At 35.4% G+C, this 14363-nt stretch overlaps 1 protein-coding gene across 1 annotated transcript in view; it reads right to left on the minus strand.

The window, feature by feature from the left end:
• The window catches only part of BRIP1 (BRCA1 interacting helicase 1), a 187754-nt gene that overhangs the window by 39967 nt on the left and 133424 nt on the right, over positions 1–14363 (minus strand). The window contains 2 exon segments of the mRNA XM_065897689.1: positions 10812–10933; positions 11947–12106. Of these exon segments, the coding sequence (XP_065753761.1) occupies positions 10812–10933; positions 11947–12106 (282 nt within the window).

The following is a 14363-nucleotide window of genomic DNA, read 5'->3' on the forward strand; positions in this document are numbered from 1 at the left end:
GGTTGTGCTGGGTCTTAGTTGTGGCTCACTGGCTCCTTAGTTGTGGCAATGCGAACTCTTAGTTGGGGCATGCATGTGGGATCTAGTTCCCTGACCAGGGATCGAACCCGGGCCCCCTGCATTGGGAGCGCAGAATCTTAACCACTGTGCCACTGGAGAAGTCCCTAAAGATATTTTTAAAAGAAAAAATAAAATAGTTAAAGGAAATCATTTGACTACAGTGAACAATATTTTCATAGTCATGATAATGTGAATATTGACTATGGATTTAATAAAAAATTGTGATTTAACGATATTGGGAGGATGTAAGAAGGGAAAGGCGGAGTAAGTGAGCTGAAATCCTATCTCACGTAGGAAGTAAATAGTTAATGTCTAAAATTGATTATATGGATGTAAATACCAGATGAAATAGATAAAAGAAGTGAAAGTCACTGCTTCTCAGAAGCAGGGGCTGGGAAAGGGGTAGAAGCCAAGAGATTGTTAATATAAGAAACCATCTAATGTTTTTAGTATAAATCAGGCTCTTAGTAAAAGTTTTATTGGATTTTTTTCAACTTGATAAAAAATAACAAAAAAATAAATGTAGATTGCTCATTTTAATTCATGACATACACTTGTTTCACTATATAAAACAATGGTGTTCAACTGAGAGTGATTTTGCCTACCAGAAGATACTGGCACTATCTGAAGACATTTTTGGTTGTCACAACTGGTGAGGGAGAAACATTTGCTACTGGCATCTACGGGTAAGTCCAGAGATGCAGCTAAACACCCTACAATGCACAGGACATCACTCACAACAAAAAATTATCCTGCCCAAAATGTCACTACTGCCAAGCTAGAGAAACCCTGCTATTAAGTAATTTTAAAGAACAAATCTGGTCATTTTGATGTGATAGGAAATTACACTATGACTTATTACATAGCTTACTATATTCCTTGGCACACCGGGATTATCTGTCCCAAAGGTAGAAAGCATAAATTGAACTCATTCCCAAGGTATCAAACCTTAATCTCAGTGAAAAACAGTAAAGACTGATGCTGTAAACACTGATGTCTACTACAGTTTATATTATCTTTGACCTTAAGACTTTATAATTGGAAAAAAAACAAGTGACACACTCACCTGAAGCCCATCTATGTATCTGCACCCTGTAGGCTTTAAGAGAATCTAAGTAAATTGATTAAAATCTACTACAACTAAAATTCTGCTCTGAAGAAAAAAAATTATTTTCAGAGAGGTTAAGAAACAATTCCACTGTTTCCCTTGAGGTAGTGCTACTGATTATGCTCTGTGCCAACAGAATAAGTTAAGTGTCAATCAACCTTACAAGTCCCCAGCGTGATAAACTCACTTTTAAAACCTTCAACCTACTATGAGAGCAAAAGTAAAATATAAAGGTTAAAAATTTCCTGTTCTCACCAAAAAAAGAGATAAACACAGGAAAATAACTTCAGAATTTTTCAAAAAACAAACAAAAGTTTTATTTGCTTTATTAATTATCCAAAGGTTTAACTTGTAGCTATATTCAGGTATGGCTTTTTTCCTAAGGAAATACAATGATATGAGTATTGGAAAGAAAAGGCTATCAATCAGACTTGATGAAAATTTTGTGATTTTAAATGTTTCCTCCCCCAAACCCAAAAGATTCCTTTAATAAATATGGGGGAAAATTTTTTTAATTTAAAAATACCTCAGCAATTCATCCATTTATTTTGTAACTTTATATTTGTTTGTTTGTTTTGCAGGATGGATGGGAACAAAGAGTTTGGTTATCTCATTTTTCTCTGTCCAAGGCAAATTATAAGTTGTCAGTGTAGATGGAATACTTAGATTTAAACTAGATTTTAATTTTTGAATTTCAAGATATACTTAGAACCTGCTTTAATAATACTTCTGGCCAAACAATCTTAAAAAAAAACAAACTAGAAAAAAAAGTTTTCTGAGGAGGAAAAAAAGGTTTAAATAATGAGGATAAACTTATTCCAGACATTCAGAGGTGACGAGGTTTTTCTTCCATATCTGTGATTTGGCCTAAATGTTTCTAACAATTCCAAAAGCCAGTTGCTGGACTCCTAAATGTTAGAGTTTAGTGTTACAGCCCTTTAAGTTTATATACACAGCCATTTCCCTTGGGTATCCACATATTATTATCAGGGCTAGATCCAGGTGGGTTTCTGTATCAGATGCTACACTATAACCGGAACCCCACTACATTCTGACCTCAGGCTCTATTACTGGATCTGGTTTCCCATAGCTTAGAATAAAGTCTCAAATCCTTAAAATGGCACACAGGGCCCTAAATGATTTGGCTCCTTAATAAGTCTCCCAGCCTCTATTCACATGCCATTCTCCCCAACTCACTCTCTTCCTCAGCTTCTTTCAATTCCTGGGAATAGCTATCCTCTTTCACACCTCAGGGCTTTAGCATATGCTGTTCTATCTGCTGAGAATACTCTTACCCATTCTGCTCACCTACATAACTCCGAGCCTCCTTTCCTGTGTCAGCTGAAATATCACTTCCTCAGGAAGTCTTTGTTTACCCCTAAAGACTAGGTTAGGATCCTGTTATACATTCTCATAGTTCCTGTGACTTTTTTCTTACAGTCTTCATCACAACTGCAATTAATTGCTTCTTTATTACTTTAATTTCAACATTCCTCACAAGAGTGTAAGCTCCATGAGACAAGGGGCTATAATCTGTGAATGTATCACCATGTCACCAGTCTATAAAGTACTTGGTACTCTAGCCAGATATTCAAAAAGTGGTTGTTTCACTTTTCTGAATAGTCTTAATAACTTGAATAGTTTTATAATCTGGCCTTTGATGAGGCCATTCCACTTGATCAAATGTTTGTATGTTTGAATCTCAACATAGACAAGATTCAAATCTCATTTCTCTGAGATCTGAATTTCCATCTATTTTAGGCAAATCACTCAAAGTAAATGGATATCTGGATGGGAGGTGAAAGGTGCTGCTCAACTTCACTTTCCCTAAGCATTGGAACACCCAGACCCTGTCCAACCAAAACATCCTGTTACACGTTCAAGTACTTTACTAAATTATAGACATCATTAGAGGTAGCATCTTGTTTATTTCCGCACTTAACTGTATTTAGTACAAATCAGGCTCTTAGTGAAAGTTTGTTACTGAATGAATAAATGAATGCTAAAACACTCAAGATCATTAACACAATGATAAAAGTGATTCAAAAGGAAAATATGAACCTACTCAAAATTATTAGTAAAGGTTTTTGTTTCTGAAATCAAGCTTGTCTTGATATACTATAATCCCTTGCATTCCCGCCTCCATTCATCTACTCAGGAATATTCATATTGCTGTCAAAGCAACAAGAATAATGAAGGAACAACAACAGTCTACTTAAAAAGAAATGTCAGATTCAAGAATTCTAATACTGCCATCATCTAATAATATTTTGACACTTGAAAGCACTGGTTTAATGTGCACTCAATTTTATTAATGCTGTTATCCTCTGGGGCAAGCAAGGGATAACAGCCCTTTTCTGAGGTTTATAAAATGCCAAGAATGCATGGTAGCTTATAAATTTATGTGTGTTTGATATAAAGTCAATAACTAACAAAATTAAAATAGATACCAGTATCTTTCAATCATTAATGTAATTTTTCAAAACTGATTAAAAAATAATATACTTAAATAGTCCAGTATCTTCAGAGCTAAAAGAAGTTTCCCAAATGAAAAAAGGAATTCATAATGATTATCATATGCCAATACTGAGATAACTAATCAGATCACTATCGGAATTTTAAATAGTTTCCAAATGAAATCTATTTTGGTGACTCAACATACTATATTACTAAAGCAAAATAATACACAAACATAAAATTTATATCTTAGTTATTTTAATAATTGTAAGAGCTCTTCTGATATAGAATATTACCATCAAATTTTACTAAACTTGTTGTAGAAATCTAAGATACCAACTGGAACATTTTTAAAGCATAAAAATTTTTAGGCACATGCCATGGTTTTATGCATTTTTCTTCAGAGGAAAAGGCACAATACCCATGAAGGGAGAATATTTTTATATACTACTAAATTGTGCTAAAGAATACAAATAAAATGGAATTTTAAACTCTAAATATCGTACCTTACAACGTCTCACAAATTATGCCCATGCCACCAACTTGAGATGCGGATGCCTGAATTATAAAGTTGAAGGCTGCCTAAGTTTTTATATCATACTAATTGGCCAAAGGATTTGTTTTAGATATCCACTAAAAGGGCAGTGTTGTTATACTGTGACTTAATTGCATTAAAAGAAAACAATTTTCTTTTAGTTATATTTTTCCACCAACATCTAATCATATAAAGGCCTTGGTTCACTCTCCTGTCCCTCAAATACTTTGCTTTAGTGCACAGAAAGCTTCCTTTTTAGCTATTACATGATTAAGTATGTCCTTATAGAATGATCAGAAGCATCTGGGAAAGGTGGAAGTGAAAAAAATCCTCACCAGGAAAGTTAGCTTAATGCCTGTCCTTCAGAGTGGCCCGTTATCAACATTTCACAGTGGGTTTCTTTATTTTCAGGTCCCTGAGGTATGTGCAATAAATTATGACTTGAACTAAACAAGTCACACTTGGCTCCAAAATGAAATTTTCCTACCTCTACTTTCTAGTCCCCAAGGTGGGAAGAGGAAATCCTGGTCACAGCCAAAGAAGTCATATTTTTGGCTCTAACATACATTTTCCTGCTTCTCTAAAAGCCTAACTCTGCAGTTGAGACTACAAGAGTCTTAAGTTAGTACTTTAAACTGTATTTTAATTTTTACTTCCATAATCTGTCTCAAATTTAAGAAAAAATTTTAGTATCATAAAATTAAGGTCATTGCCCTCTTTGTCCCACTCAGATCACTTTTCTAACTCGGACACTGACCTTAACTCTTTAAAATATGAATTCAAATAAAACAATAGAGAAAACAAGACAGAAATAGATTGTTTTGTTTTCATAAGGTAGAATATTTCAGGTTCTCATTTACAAATAATTTCCACTTATTCTGCATGATAGGCTGAGTACTAATGTAAAAGAAAACTGTGAAGTCCTAATTTATGGTCCAGTAATTTGAAGTATTGTTTTAGGTTTGGAAGAACTATTTATGGAAATCATTTAGTTCATCAATTCATTTTATAGAAAACCAGAATATGGCAGACACACCCTGAGGTGACTCCCAGAGAGTCATGTCTTGTATAATCCTCTCACCTTGAGTGTGAGCAGAACCTGTGACTTGCTTCTAGCCAACAGAATATGGCAAGGGTGATGGGGTAGTCACTCCCTTGATTAGATCATGTTATAACGCAAAGGTGTGAGGAAGTTACTCCTGTTATTATGTTGTTGTATGGCTCCATCTTAGGAGACTGGAGCTAGACAGTATCTTGTTGGCCTTGCATAAATAACCTACCGTGCTGTGAGAGGACCTGTGAGAAGGCCACATAACAAGGAATTCTGAGTAGCCTGCAGGAGATGAGAGCAGCCCCTGGCTAGATCAGTCCTACAACTATAAGGAACTGAACTCTGCCAACATCCTAAATGAACTCGGAAGAAGACCCCAAGAGCCAGATGAGAAAGCAGCCCAGCCAACATTGACTGCGGTTTTGTGGAAACGTGAGCAAAGGACCCAGCTAAGCCACACCCAGGCTCCTGACCCATGGAAACTGTGACATAAGAAATGTGTGCTGCTTTAAGTCACTATGTTTGTGGTAATTTGTAACACAACAAGAGAACACTAATATAAAGAGTGATAGCCAGTATAATTAATATACTCTCTCCATTATTATGTTCTATTATGTATTAGGGTGTAAAATGCTATTGGAATTGAGTATTCCCTTCATAACTCCTTTAATGATTTATGATTGTAACAACATACTGTACTGCCTTATTATAAGTAATATTAATGTTTACTACTGTCCTAGTCATTATCATCAAATAATGATTACTATCATTATGATGCCTTAATTAAAGAGTCCAGGAATGGAGGGTTGTTGTTTTTTAATAACAATGTCAAGTAAAACAAACAACAAAACCAAATACTATTTTGATAACTTATATTAAATATACTGAACTTTGTTTTATTTTAATTAATTTTACTTTAATATTTAGTATATATTTAATACTTAATTATATTTAAATATATAAGTATACATATATTTAAGACTTTAAATATAAATATATTAAATAATAAACATATTTAATCATTAATTAAGTCAACTTATTGAACACTCACTATATTCCAAGGCAATATTTAATTGTAGAGACAAAGATATTTAAGAAATTGTCCTAATCCTTGAGGTAATCTAACAGATTATAAAACATATTTATAAACACTAAAATATAATATAATGAAGGCAGTGTAAGTATGTGCTTTAGGAAGTAATAAAAAACACTGGTAAAAATAACTATGTAGGTAAATATAAAAGCCAATATTATCATACTTTTGGTTTGTAACTGTTTTTTTTCATGTGATTTAAAAGGCAAATGCATAAAACGATAACTGTAAATTATGTTAATGGTACACAATGTATAAAGATGTAATCTATGACAATAACAATATAAAAAGGGAGAGACAGAGATTAACTCCAAGGTAACACTAAGAAAATAACTGAAAAATATACACAAAAGGAAAGAAGGGAATCAACATAGTACATAGCAAAAAACAGCTAAACACAAAAAATGCAATAATGAATGAACTGAGGAACAAAAAGCACATAAGACATGCAGAAAACAAATAGTTAAATGGTAAAACAAGCCCTTCCTTATCAGTAATTACTTTAAACGTAAATGGATTAAACTCTCCAACAGAAAGGCAGATATTGGCAGAATGAATTAAAAAACATGATCCAGGACTTCCCTGGTGGCGCGGTGGTTACGGATCTGCCTGCCGATGCAGGGGACGTGGGTTCGAGCCCTGGTCTGGGAAGATCCCACATGCCGTGGAGCAACTAAGCCCATGTGCCACACCTACTGAGCCTGCGCTCTAGAGCTCACGAGCCACAACTACTGAGCCTGCATGCCAAAACTACTGAAGCCCACACACCTAGAGCCCGTGCTCCGCAGCAAGAGAAGCCATCACAATGAGATGCCCGCGCACCGCAACGATGAGTAGCCCCTGCTCGATTCAACTAGAGAAAGCCCACGAGCAGCATCAAAGACCCAACGCAGCCAAAAATAAATTAATTAATTAAAAAAAAAAACCATGATCCAACTATATGATGTCTACAAGAGACTCATTTTAGATATAAGGAAGTTAGACTCATTTTACAACATATACAAAACTTTACTCAAAATGGATCAAATATTTAAATTTAAGAGCAAAAACTATGAAACTCTTTGACAAAAAACATTAGGGGCAAATCTGCATGATCATGGATTTGGCAATGTTTTCCTAAATATAACACCAAAAACACAGGCAACAACAACAAAAAATGAAGTGAGCTTTATTAAAATTTCAAACTTTGTATTTCTTTTATATCTTATAGAAGTGTACTATTATTTTCAATAACTTGTTTGGTCATTTATAAATTTTAAGAAATCCATAATGGTGCTCTGAGTTATTTCATATACTCAGATATTTCAGGTACTATTATATTCTGGTCATTTCCAGAAGATAAAGGTCCTTAATTATTATAAAAATTGCATATCTATACTCTTAAAGCTTATAAACATCAGTCTTTTGAATGAATGCTTTATAAATATCCTTTAGTTATTAAAAAAAAAGGCCAGGACTCCTTTTTGGAGTCCTTATTCTAAGCTCTTTGCCATGTGTGGTGGAAAATACCCGCTTCCCCCAGCCCCGCCACTGCTGTTGACTTTGGGCTTGGGCATATGACATACTTTGGGCAATATGTTAGTAGATGTGACATAAACAGGTATTTGAAAAGTGCTTACACAGTCAAGCCTGCTCTCTTGTACCTCTGCCATTGCAATAACATGCTTTGGCTGGTCTGTTGGTCCACAAAGGATGAGATCCATCAGCAGAGCTGATCCAGTTGAGTGTAACCTATGTTGGTCAAACCATAGCAGGGTGACTGAGCCCAGCTGAAATCATCTGTTGCCCACCCCACCCCCATAGATGCTGACCCATAGTAAATGACTGGTATTTTAAGCCACTGAGTTTTAGAATTGTTTGTTAGACAGGAAGAAGTGATCCAGACATATGCAACAAGAAATACACTTCCAAGTCTTTCCAATAATGACTTTTCCTCTTTTTCTGTCTGTCCCTTGATCCTGCAGCTCAGACTACTCTTGGGTCCACCCTACTTGTCCCTTTTAGGAACCACTAGGGAAACTCCTTTAGAATCACCCTCCTCTCCTCCCTATGCAGACCTCATTGAAGCTTCTGTTATTTTGCTATTTTATACAACTAGAGCCATTGGAATTCAAATAAGCACAACTACAAGTAGGACCATTACTGAGGGATGTCAGAGCAGGTCACTGGTATCTTGTTTTTTAAACAACAGACTGAGATGTTGCCTGGGAAGAACTTATCCTGAGGAAAGAAAGCATTAAGAAATCCAAGATTGGTGCAATAACAACACCCAGAATCACAGTTGTTGGGAATGACAGTAGAGAAAACAGAAGGTAAATGTAATTTTTTTTCCTTCACAAGTAACACTTTATTTAATTTTAAGGATTTTTCAAAGAATAACATAATAAACACCTGTGTTCTCCCCATATTTTCTTTAAGCTTGTTTTTTAGTAAAACAGCTATTATAGGAAAAGCTAAAGCCCTTTTGATAACTACCCCCAATATCATTCCTTTCTCTTCTCATTCACAATCACTATTATGAGTTTGATGTGAATTCTTTCAGGACTTGTTACTTTGTGAGTGTAATATTTAGTACAACCTAGTTATTAGCCATAAAGCTCCTTTTCCAGCTCTCAAGGACTCATACATAGGTCCAAGAATGAAATAAGATACAAGCAAAAGTTGAAAGAGCTAGTTTTAGGGGGAAAAATTTATATTTAAGACGTGGGAAGAATGCGTAGTAGAAAATGTGGGAAAGAGATTCTCTCCACTTAAACAAAGCAGCGTTAGTACAGTAATATGGGGCCAAGGTAAAATGATAAGACATCAAAAAAAGACAGTACCACTGCCGACAGCAGTGCAATCAGCAGAACTCAGCTTCAGTGGAATGAGCACTAATACTATTGATGGTGAACACAACAGTTTTCTTGAGTGGATGTCTACTGTTTCATCAGTAGTAGTAGTCAGAGGCAGCATTAGCCACTTTAGAATAGGAGCCCTGGGAATGGTCATCAGCACTCTCAGTGGTAGCACTGGTGGCTGGAGAAAGGCAGTAGAAGCCACCAAAGTACTGTAGGCTGAAAGGATTAAATACCTCCTGAGGACTTTCAGAAATTTTGACAAGGTCCAGAGGTCAGGGAAGAGTAGAAGCTAATTAGAGAAATATTATTACTGTTACTACTATATAATTCACAGTGTCTAGTAAAGTATTATCAATAAAGAAGATAACTGCCTAGGGAAAGAATTCTTGTTTTAGTATGAGATCCTAACAGGTTGTATCCTGGGAGGGATATGGATTATACTCAATGGAGTCAGCTCAGTGGCCAGAAAACCTCACGTCTTGGTCTCAGGTTGCTAGCAACTTCAAATTCCTGTAGGAAGTAAAAGAAAATCCTCCCCAATAAAGATAACATCACCTTAGGCTTCAAATTATTACTACAAATAATTTTTCAAGTATGTTTAGCGAACAATTAGTGATAATGAAGCAAAACTCCTGTTTCTGACCAAGGTAGAATACCTGGTTTAGGAATATCCCTCCCATTGTAAGTAACTGTAAAACTGGACAAAACAGATAAAGCAACTGCTTTTAGGGAGTAGACACCAGGCAGCCTAAAACTGTAATCTCAGAGATAAAATAATCTCATAAGATCCATTAGGTGAACTCTATGATTCTCAGCTCTCTTCCTAGGTATAATTTTCTGACAGTAGCACAGAGCACTGAAGTACAAGCAGAGTATGGTGTTTCTGCTGAGCTGAAATGGAAAATATCAGAACTTGAAACAGTGAAAATCACTAAAATCTGCAGGGCAAGGCATGGCATTGGAGAGAAGAGAGATAGATAGAGAAAGGGCCATAGAATTCCCCGGGGGCTCCCTGTCAGTCTGTGGCTAAGAGTTTGATAAAACACAAATTGCTGGGCTCTACCTCCAAAGCTTCTGATTCAGTAGGTCTCGATAGAGACTGGAAATATCTATTTCTATTAAGTTCCCAGATAATAGTGATGCTCCCGACCCAGGACCACACTTTGAAAATCACTCTTACTAAGCAGAAGACAGGGTAAGTTATCTCCTAAACCCTTCTCACTCATTCTGAGTCACTAGAGCATTAAAATAAAATGTCTGGGGCTTCCCTGGTGGTGCAGTGGTTGAGAATCTGCCTGCTAGTGCAGGGGACATGGGTTTGAGCCCTGGTCCGGGAAGATCCCACATACCGCGGAGCAACTAAGCCCGTGTGCCACAACTACCGGAGCCTGTACTCTAGAGCCTGTGCGCTTAAAGCCTGTGCTCTGCAACAAGAGAAGCCACCGCAATGAGAAGCCCGTGCAGCGCAATGAAGAGTAGCCCCCGCTCGCCACAACTAGAGAAAAGCCTGTGTGCAGCAACCAAGACCCAATGCAGCCAAAAATAAATAAATTAAAAAATAAAATAAAATAAAATGCCTGAGGATACAAGAAAAATGTCTAATTAACCTTACACAAAATCAACAACTTCTGTGATAAATAAAACTTCTTAAGGCTTTGCTGGCCTACCTGTAGATCTTTCACATTTGGAAAAGGAATTCCTATTGTTATGACAGCACGGGCGTTGTCATCTGAGAAATCCAGACCCTCACTCACTTTACCACGACAAACTGCCACCAGGAGGGCGCCATCTTAAGCAACAAAAATCAACATTTTTATAAGCACACTCAAAATTCCCAGAAATTCTTATTCTTGTCGTTTTGAAAAGATCTGATTATTAAGTAATTATAATACCAAATTTTAAAGAAACAAAATTAAAAACTATTATAAAGTTTTTAAAATTCAATGTCTTCGAATAAATAAAAGAAACAAAATTACATTTAGATGCAACATGGTAGAACCAATTTATAAACTGTGTATCTCCCAGTTAAACTATACAGAAAAACCATGTCAGAGTAGTAACTTGCATGTGAGCTGAGCAACTGTGAACCAACTGTTTTAACTTTAAAATACTGAAATTGAAATCACTCTCTTTACCACCAGAATATAAAGTTATCAGAATGATTTAAATAACTCTAATATATACTATATATCATACTGAATCAATATTATATTGAAAAGTATTTAAAACACACATACACAGAATACTCTGTGTATAATCTTACCATACAAGGATATTGACAATTATGTTATAATATCTTTATGATGTTGCACTGTTCATAAATTACTATTAGCCCTTCTTGTCAAACATTTTATGGGCATTCTCTAACTTTGAAATTTAGCCTTCAGTTATGTTTTGAAAACTCAAGTTTACCTTATATAATAAAATATAAGCACAAAGTATATTTTTTACATAAAAATGTACGGCTCATTTGGCTAGTAAGGAAAATATTAATGCATACTCTACCTACCTTCTTTAACAAAACATTTTAGTTAGCGTAAGGAAGTCTCTGGGATAATACCTGAACGCATGCCATTTCATAAAACTGAACTGGCATCTTCAAATGAAAATATTCATAGGAGAACAACTCCAAATAAAAGAATTTCTTTAACCTACTTTATTTTCACTCAGGATTATAAAATATAATTTTCCTCAAGTGCAATTCATTTAAAAAAGATAACACAAATAAAATTCTAACAGCACCAACTTTTCACTTTATGGGAAAAATTTTTTTTCACTGACCATCAAATAATTTCCAATTACCTTTTTCTCCTTTGTACTTGATCGCATCATAGTACATCTGCAGTAATTCATCAAAATCAGTTTTTTCTCCTCTCTGTGGCTCTACAATGACTGTCTTCACCAACTCCAGATTATGCCATACACCAGTGGAGAGCCAACGTTCTTTTAACTTTTCTAGTAACTGGAAAGGGAAAAGAAAAAAAATGTTTTTTTGTGTATGTGTCCAACTGAACTTACATTTATTTGTTGAAAGACAATGTGACTACAATGGCAAGGGTATTAACCTTTCTGTGTTTGACTCCATAAAAAGAGGAAAACAATTATATGTCATAGAGTTGTTACTGGGTAAATTCACTAACCGATATAGAAAGCTCTGAATGATGTCTGGCATGCAGTAAGAGCTCCACAGATGTTAGCTGTTGTGGCTGCTGTTACCATTACTATTACTACTAACATTACTGCTGCTACTGTTACTACTTCTATCATTGCTATCTTAGGGATTTCAAAAGCAGGAAAAAATTACTTCTGTCAAAATTCATAAATTTTAAGTTATCTCTAAATCTAAGGTGAAGTTCTTAATATCTTTAACTAAAGATACTTTAAATGAAGATTCTTTAAGATCATTTTACCTAGTCCATAGGCAGCTATGCTGTTTTAAAATTTGATCATCATTAATAAACTGAATTGAGTAAATATATAAACAGAGACTCAGGTAGCCAACAAGTAGAAAATATAAAGGCACAAATGGAACATATACAAAAATAAACGTGCTAGATTACAAAAGGACTTTCGACAAATTTCAAAGAATCCTTATCAGATTAACCACATATTCTAACAACAATGCAATTTTAGATTAAAAGTCAATAATATAAAGTTAGTGGGAAAAAACAAACGTACAAGCCCAACACTAAAGATTGTATTCTGAAAGAGCATGTGTTATATGTCAATTATATCTCAATAAAACTGGAAGAAAAAGAAAATAAATAACAACAAAAAAGAACATATGGTTTACAATATATTTTATTTTTTTGGCTACACCACACAGCATGCAGGATCTTAGTTCCTCAACAAGGGATTGAACCCGTGCCCCCTGCAGTGGAAGCACAAAGTCCTAACCACTGGACAGCCAGGGAATTCCCAAGAACATATGGTTTAGAGAGGAAAACACGATAAAATTCATGACATCTTTAGATATGAATGATAAAAAAGTACTCATATTTCAAAACATGTGGGATGCAGTAAAGGCAATACTTAGAAATATGCTTATAACTTGAAATGTAGTTTAAAAATTTTAAACTAATGGAATTAAGCATTCTTTTTAAGAAGCTAGAAAATTAAACAGAAAATGCAAAGAAAGCAGAAGTTAATAAACATAAGAGCTGAAATAAATTAAAAAAGACAAAAGCCAGTAGTAGAGATTATTATGATTTAAACTGAACTGCTTTACCTACTTGTTTTATGCAGAGTTCTATGCAATATGGACCAATTATTACAATACAGGCAAGCACCAAGAAATTACTCCAATTCTCTAGAGAACAAAAACTAATTTTTATAAGATGGTTTATTTCCTCAGAATTTTACCTTATCTATTTTCAGAGATAATCTTAATAAGATTATAAAACAAATTTTTCAAAAAAATCATTGCTATGGTCTAAATGTTGGTGGTCCTCCAAAATCTTTTTTTTTTTTTTTTTTGTGGTACGCAGGCCTCTCACTGTTGTGGCCTCTCCCGTTGCGGAGCACAGGCTCCGGACGCGCAGGCTCAGCGGCCATGGCTCATGGGCCCAGCCGCTCCACGGCATGTGGGATCTTCCCGGACCGGGACACGAACCCGCGTCCCCTGCATCGGCAGACGGACTCTCAACCACTCCGCCACCAGGGAAGCCCCAAAATCATTTTTTGAAATCCTAATCCCCAAAGATGAAGGTATTAGGAAGTGGGGTCTTTAAAGGTGATTAGGTCATGAGGGCGAAACTTTCACAAATGGGCTTAGTACTCTTATAAAAAAGATCCCACAGAGCTCCCTTGCCCCTTCCACCACAGGAGGACACAGCAAGAAGCCACTGGCTTCTGACAGGAAGAGGGCTCTCACCCAACCATGCTGGCACCCTCATCTCGGACTTCCAGCCTCCAGAGCTGTGAGAAATAAGTTTCTGTTGTTTACATGCTACCAAGTCTGTTGTATTTTGTTATAGCAGCCAGAACACACTAATCACTAAGAAAATCACTAATTGGTAAAATAGTTCACTGCATATTATACATTGATCATGGTGTCCTGATCAATAAAAATAAAAATTCCCCATAACACCATGTTAACAGGTAAAAAAAATAGGGATATTATTAATTTAAAAATCTTCGAGTGCCTCAACGTTGGCTATTAGAATTTGCTTTTTGAATATGCACTTTCTGAATCAAAGTTTCTCACCATGCAAATTCTT

Source organism: Phocoena phocoena, chromosome 19, assembly GCF_963924675.1.
Source record: "Phocoena phocoena chromosome 19, mPhoPho1.1, whole genome shotgun sequence".
Taxonomy (NCBI): Eukaryota; Metazoa; Chordata; class Mammalia; order Artiodactyla; family Phocoenidae; genus Phocoena; species Phocoena phocoena.